This window comes from Xenopus tropicalis, chromosome 3, assembly GCF_000004195.4.
Source record: "Xenopus tropicalis strain Nigerian chromosome 3, UCB_Xtro_10.0, whole genome shotgun sequence".
Lineage (NCBI taxonomy): Eukaryota > Metazoa > Chordata > Amphibia > Anura > Pipidae > Xenopus > Xenopus tropicalis.
In genome coordinates, this window is record NC_030679.2 from 146,426,814 (window position 1) to 146,434,541 (window position 7,728).

Consider the following 7,728-nt stretch of genomic DNA (forward strand, 5'->3'; position numbering starts at 1 on the left):
GCCCCAAGACACTCAAGTTCTTATAAGGCCCTAAATATCATGTCCCCAAGATATTCCAGCTATTGGTAAAGCCTGATAATTCAGTTCCACACAGACTATTGTAGAAACAGCTGCAGATAACAACTTTAACTTGGTGTGAAATATTCACTTACTATAATGCATTAGGGAGAGTAGACATTTTACAACTAGTAAAAATGCATCATTTGGCAGGGGCTGTAAGAAAAGTTTCTGATAGATCTTGTAGATCACAAGAGATTTTCTGCGATCAATAAAACAAAATACTATTTTTGCAGTGATCTTCATGAAAAATTGTTTGGAGAATAAAAATCCCTATTTTTTGCCAACTCTGGAGTTCTTAATTTGCAGCCTCTTCTTTTCCCCATAATATTTTCTCTGGAGTTCACATTAGGTCTGAGCAATATTATGAAGCATTTTGGGATAAAGATACAGACCACCAGAGCCCAACTGGAAGACAGAATGGCAAAGACCTCCATTGCCACAGTATACATGCCCTGGGCACTGAGATAGGCTGGGATAAAGGACACCCACACACTGAGGAAAGCCAACATACTGAATGTGATCAATTTGGCTTCATTGAAACTGTCAGGGAGGCGTCTGGCCAGGAAGGCAACAATAAAACTGATTGTGACCAGCAGGCCAAGGTATCCCAGCATGCACCAGAAAGCAGTTGGCGATCCTTCATTACAATTTACTATGATGAGTCCAGGTTTGGTGTCTGTGTCAAGTTCATGGAAGGGAGGGAAGAAGATCAACCAAATCAAACAAATACAAAGCTGAATTAAAACACAACACAAAATGAGAAAATAAGGCACCTTCACCCCTGTCCACTTCCTTAACCTGCTGCCGGGTTTGGTTGCATTAAAGGCAATAACAACAATGATGGTTTTGGACAGAACACAGGAGATGCAGAGGGCAAAAACCATCCCAAATGCCACCTGGCGCAGAAGGCACTTTTCAGGTTGTGGGTAACCAATGAACCCTAAAGAGCAAAGGAAACAGAGGAACAGGGAAAGCAGGAGAAGGCAGCTAAGGGAGTAGTTGTTGGCTCGGACTATTGGGGTTTGTTTGTAAGATTTAAATACTCCCAAAATAAGAAGAGGACCCATAGATGAGAGAATGGCAATAGCTGCCAAACTTGTACCCAGTGGGGATTCATAGGAAAGGAACTCTGTCATCCTTGGTATACATTTAGTTCTTTGAAGATTGGGCCACGTGTCCCAGGAACATGGATGACATTCCACAGCATCTGCAAAGGCACATTCTTATCAATGTCTTTATACTTTATAAAGTGGCATGTATTACCCAAGAACATTAAATAACAATATACCTGTTTGATTAGAAATCTGTCCCTGGGGACACCGGGCACACTCATAGCAACAAAGGGGTTTTCCGGGAACGATCACTTTCCTGGATCCAGGGCTACAGCTTTGGCTGCACTTGGAAACTGGAACCTAAAAAGATTTCAGGGCTTTATATTAAAGTATCAAATAGCTCGGCACAGCTGCAGATTACAAAGGTTAGGATTGAGGTTAGGATTTGATTTGTAAAATAGTCTCTAACTCTAGGTAAATACTTCCAGTTGGTGGCACTATATCTGAAAATGGTACCAAAATCTTGTTCTAATTGGTTACTAATATGACTAGAAAGTCATGTCCTTGTCTTGTAGGTTCCTCTGCCTAATAAATATACCATGTTATAGCTTATGGGTCATATGAAGGCATATATTTACCTTCAGGACTCCCTAAGCATGTGTGTACATGCCCTCTGGCTCAATATCTGTTATTTAGTCCCATCCTCATACCTGTGTGTTGCTATTCCATGTAATTCCAGTGGTGTCTATAGTCAAGGTGTCTCCATCAGGAGCATTCAGATCATAAAACCCAACCATAGCCGGCTCCAGGATTCCCTTGGTACTGGGACGCCAACTGACAATGTCGTATATTGGAGGAGGGTTTCCTCTTGCATCAAAAAATACTTGACTTCCATCTGTAGCCTTGAAGCGCACATTGTTGACATAGTGGAGAAGCTGGAATGTTAAACCACATACAGCTGAAGTATTGTCGGTATAATCAATTAAATCAATGACACTAACTGGTTGAAATGTTACTCCCTTACCTGCCAAGGGTGAAATGATGAGATATTGGCACAGTTCCCATGCTGAAATGGCCCAGTCCCAGGAGTACAATTTTGCAAATGGTGTAAGGCCCAAGCCAATGCATATACAGCAGTGTATACATTAAGGGATAATCTATGATACTCTTCGGTTAGTAGGTTCCCAAGCTTTTCACTTCCAGTACACGCTCCCATTGTTTCATTTTCCATTCCAGTCTCCTTGGCGGGCCACTTACAAGAGAAGATCTGCTCCCAGTATTCACTAATGAATAAATCATTATGGTTTTTTGAAGGACTGAGGCTTCTGAGATGTTCAGTGAATTTTGGAATCTTCCCACGATGAATTGCAAAGCCAACGGTGCCCAATACGATGCTCTTGATGCTTTCCTTAGACAGTAAGTTTGAAGTTGACAATGCTTCACTGACTATCCAGGTAATTCCTGTCACATTCTGTTTCAACATCTCTTCCATAAGTGCCACAAAATAAGTATCTGAAGTTATCATAACCACCACCTTTGCATTGGACATTTTAATAACATGGGCAAGGTAAGGAGCATTCCTATTGGGTTGGCCAGTCAATATATTCTCAGCGAATGCCACACAGCCTCCACCATTGATGATCTCCTGCATTAGAATCTGAAGTCCATACTGCCCATAATCATTATCATTGGCCAGGAGGCCAACCCAAGTCCATCCAAAATAGGAGATAAGCTGGGCCAGGCCTCTCATCTGAAACTCATCACTAGGGATGGTACGGAAGAAGGAAGGGAACAGGTTTCGATCACTGAGAATAGGGTTAGTGGCAAAATAGCTGATCTGTAAAGAATAATAATATATAATAATATATTTGGACGTTTCATGTCACAGGTCAACACATAGATTGGCAAAAATTGGTCTATGAAGTTTGGAAACAAAAAAAGTTTTATTAATTTTTAATTTTCATCTATTACATATTACACTTGCCTGTGGGTATCGGTACAGCCCCAAGATCTGGGCCATAAGAATGGATGTTGTAGTCCAAGAGTCACCAATGACACCAGCAAGAGGTGCCCCTTTGAGGCAGTGATAGTTCGGAGTCATCTCCTCGCCCCCCGAAAGTGCTGAAAGAGTTCCCTGTGCGGCTTTCCGTAGTGTAAAACAAGTGTCAAAAACCTGATAGCCTAGAGTAACGTTGGGAAGGAGTTCGGGATCTGCATTTATTTCTTCCACGGCAAATATCAGGGCCTGCATGTTCTGGTAATAATCAGTGGCAAATCTACAGGGGAAATTCAGAATGAAAGGAGAAATTGATAGACTCTGAGATAGAACGTCTATTTTCCAACAATGTTATTCAAGTGTATTCAGATTGCTAGACCATCCTACTCTAGATTAACCAAACCAGGTGGGGTGGTACCAGCCTAGAAACAAACTAGGGCAGCAAATTAGTATGCACCCTGCATATCACCCGCCTAATTGCCCTCAAGGCTGGGCTTTCATATTCATTAGAGCAAATAAGCATCTAAAGTACTTCAAATCCAATTCTAATTGGCTTTCATTCATGTCCCCATACATTGCTTTTGGTCCCCTTTATGGCACCAACCCCACAGTGGTTGGACCTCTACCCTAGAGAATATAAATAATAACATTTTGCATCTTTCTCAGTACTGCTGCTACTACAATTTTCTAGAAATGTTCTATGTGTCCAGTGGGTAACACAATTGCACTGACAACCTCCCATCACCACCACTAATTCTTGAGGACTTTTCTGGTTACCCTACACCAGGGATCCCCAACTTTCTTGCCTGAGCTCTTAATTGTGTTGGTGAGCCACACAAGCAAGAACAGGTTCTTTGGGGATGCCAAATAAGCAATGTGATTGGCTAGCCCCATGAGGATTGCTGCCTTCAGGAGGCTCTTCTTGGAGTAAAACCATACCTCTGTGCTTCCAAAACCAGAAATTTAAAAATGGGCACCTACTTTGAGGCCACTGGGATCAACATCAAAGTGGGTGGGGAGCAATTTGTTGCCCCCAAGCCACTGGTACTGTAGCACCTCATTTAAGGAGACTTAGCCCTACAAGTGTGTATACCTCAATCACTGATTTCACAACCTCTTCAATGGGACCTCAGATGATGCAGTATTGATAGGGTACACATCTGGCCGGTACTAATTACTGTTAATCGTGTTGGCTTGAAGAGCTGGTGATGTAATGGATGAGATATTTTATTGTGATTGGTCTTAAGTAATTGGGGGTGGGGCTTGTGATCTACTTACATGTGAATGTGGGTTTTTTTTTTCTTTTGGAATCAATGACTAAGTACAGGTATGGGATCCCTTATCCAGAAACCCATTATCCAGAAAGCTCCGAATTACGGAAAGCCCATCTCCCATAGACTCCATTTTAATCAAATAATTCAGATTTTTAAGATTGATTTCCTTTTTCTCTGTAATAATAAAACAGTTACTGTACTTGATCCCAACTAAGATATAATTACCCCTTATTGGGGCAGAACAGCCCTATTGGGTTTATTTAATGGTTAAATGATTCCCTTTTCTCTGTAATAATAAAACAGTACCTGTACTTGATCCCAACTAAGATATAATTACCCCTTATTGGGGGCAGAACAGCCCTATTGGGTTTATTTCATGGTTAAATGATTCCCTTTTCTCTGTAATAATAAAACAGTACCTGTACTTGATCCCAACTAAGATATAATTACCCCTTATTGGGGGCAGAACAGCCCTATTGGGTTTATTTCATGGTTAAATGATTCCCTTTTCTCTGTAATAATAAAACAGTACCTGTACTTGATCCCAACTAAGATATAATTACCCCTTATTGGGGCAGAACAGCCCTATTGGGTTTATTTCATGGTTAAATGATTCCCTTTTCTCTGTAATAATAAAACAGTACCTGTACTTGATCCCAACTAAGATATAATTACCCCTTATTGGGGCAGAACAGCCCTATTGGGTTTATTTCATGGTTAAATGATTCCCTTTTCTCTGTAATAATAAAACAGTACCTGTACTTGATCCCAACTAAGATATAATTACCCCTCATTGGAGGCAAAACAATCCTATTGAGTTTGATTAATGGTTTATTGATTTTTTAAGTAGACTTAAGGTATGGAGATCCAAACTACGGAAAGACCCCTTATCCGGAATACCCTTGGTCTCAAGCATTCTGGATAATGTGTCCTATACCTATACTGGGCAAGCATGAAAACTCTATTATTTGAGCAAAAATATATATTTAATGGTCAAATCCACATCTGTTTAGTGTCTTAAATGGTCGTGATTAGAGATTCACATCACAGTTTTACTTACAATTTACACTGTAGCTCTGGGGGTTTAGTTCTGAAATCAGGGTCATTGAAAGACCTTTCCAAATGGACCATGAAGGTTCCACCAATGACAATATCTCCTGGTTGGCTCATATAGCCAGTAATGCTCCTGCGGGGCAGGCTGCAACCGGAGAGTAGGCAATCGCACACTCCTATAGCTAACGTGGAGAATATCCATGTCGTAGAGAGGAGAAAAAAGCCCAGTCGGCGGTATAGTTGCCTGTTACAGAGAATCATCTCTAACGTGGAAGGAAATCTCTCTCTCGATGGGATACTGATGAACATCAACAACGTCATTGTCACCGAGAGACGATTTCTGAGCTGCCTTTTAAAGGATATAAAGGGTCTTATGGGAGCACAGAGAAAAAGGCTTCCTAATTGCCCAGCGTCTCAACTTCACAGGCTCAGGGGCTCCCAGAAGACCATGTTCTACGGAGTGAAAACACAGAGCAACACACGGAGGAATGAAGTAGGAAGAGAATCAGAATATATCACGTTATCTCCATCCAATTCAATAAAAAATTTGGAACTGTTTGGGGTCAGCAATCCGGTTGTGTTGTTGGGCCACACAGTTGTGCGTAATAAGTCTTCTCTGGTGGAATCTCTTGATCTCACCTTTTGTTGATACAGGTTTTTACTTTACAATGAACAAGGAACTGAAGGTAACGGTAATAATTAATACTATGAAGATAATAATAATGAAAGAGATAAAGAAGAAAATTATATTATATAATATAATTAAAGGGATACTGTCATGGGAAAACCTGCTAGACAGTGCCCCCCATAGACAGAGCCCCCAATAGCCCCATAGACAGTGCCTTTCGAAGACGGCGTCTTCTTCTTCGGCTTCTTCGGCTTCTTCTTTTTCAGCGGCGGTGGCAGCTCCAGCGGCGGCTCCAACAACTTCGGGCTTCATGCCGTTTTGGAGTCAGGGGGCGAATTGCAGACAGATTCAGATATTTCTGGGGGTTTCTTGCCTTCCGCAAGACCAGTTAAAAGTTAGGTAGGACAAGGTGCGAGACCGGTGCCTCCAACCCTGAAGGAAAAAATGACCTATAGCCCTTTTATTTAGTTTATTTTAGGGGTGTAGCTATAGATGAAGCAGACCCTGTGGTTGTAGTGGGGCCCAGGAGTGAAGGGGTTCCAGTAGGGCCCTAATTACAGAGAAATTTCATTATATCTTGGTAGAACAGGTCAACCATAGGGGCCCAGTAACATCTATTTACGCCACTGCTTTATTTTCAATATCCCTATATGTGTATAAGTGTTTACGTAAGCATGTTCAATAAATCATACGTTAATATATAATACTCTATAAAAGGGGTCCTCAAACTATGGCCCACGGGCCGGATCCGGCCCCCTAGGGTAATTTACCCGCCCCCCCCCCATTGCGCTCTCACCAGCGGAGAGAGAGGACTCAGTGGGGAGCAGATGGGGTAGCTGAGAGGAAGGACAGACAGCGCAAGGACTCAATGTTGAGTGGGAGGGGGGAGCTGGGAAGACAGACAGAGTGGGGGGGAGCTGGAAAAGGTAGGACTCAATGGGCAGAGGGAGGACTCAGTGGGCAGCTGGAGGATGGACGGACGGAGTGCGGGAGGGGGGTGCTTGAAGAGAATGCAGGAGTGGGCCATAGTTTGACGGGGGGGTGGTCCAGCCCCCCAACAGTCTGAGGGGCCATTGAACTGGCCCCTTGGTAAAGAAGTTTGAGCACCCCTGCTCTATAAAAATAATGTTCTATAAAGTCTTTCATTCAGGCCTATGATCTGCTATAGACCAATAGCCCAGAGACACACAGCTGTGGAAAGGTCCAATGGGTCAGAAAGACAGGTGCATTAAAGGGCACTTAACCAGAAATCCAGAAAGTGCCACAGGGTGGATATCCAAAATGTGAGATACAAACTGACCATTTGTGGTAAAAGATCCAGCTATTCGTCTACAGTGTGCTCCAATATATCTGTGAAGTCTAATTACTGTATGTCCCTGATTATGAGAATCCAACAATGGAACTACTCAGTTCACTACTCAGCACCACACAATATTTATTAAGGGCAGTAGAAGAGTCTATGTGCAAAGAGGCGTTGTGCAAGATAGAAAGGGGACAAGAGAAATGTACAAAGCCATAAGGTTACTAGGGGGTTTCAAATGCATCATTGCCTTTAGAAGACTGGTTAATGTAATATGAGTGCTAGGGTTTGTGTAAAGTAATATATAGGTACTGAGAAATCACAAATAATATGGGTATTGAGAACATGAAATTTAAGATATGGGC

The 7,728-nt window shown here is 42.2% G+C and overlaps 1 protein-coding gene across 1 annotated transcript; it reads right to left on the reverse strand.

Annotated features, from left to right (window-relative positions):
* Positions 1-299: 299 nt before the first annotated feature.
* LOC108646254 (vomeronasal type-2 receptor 26-like) lies at positions 300-1,254 on the reverse strand. Its single transcript, XM_018092714.2, has one exon. It carries the CDS (start codon positions 1,194-1,196, stop codon positions 300-302), a length of 897 nt encoding a protein of 298 aa, XP_017948203.1. The 5' UTR covers positions 1,197-1,254.
* Between the last annotated feature and the right edge of the window lie 6,474 nt (positions 1,255-7,728).

Coding starts and splice junctions, on each gene's coding strand:
- LOC108646254 (XM_018092714.2), bottom strand. CDS start 1,196: ATGACAGAGTTCCTTTCCTATGAATCCCCACTGGGTACAAGTTTGGCA.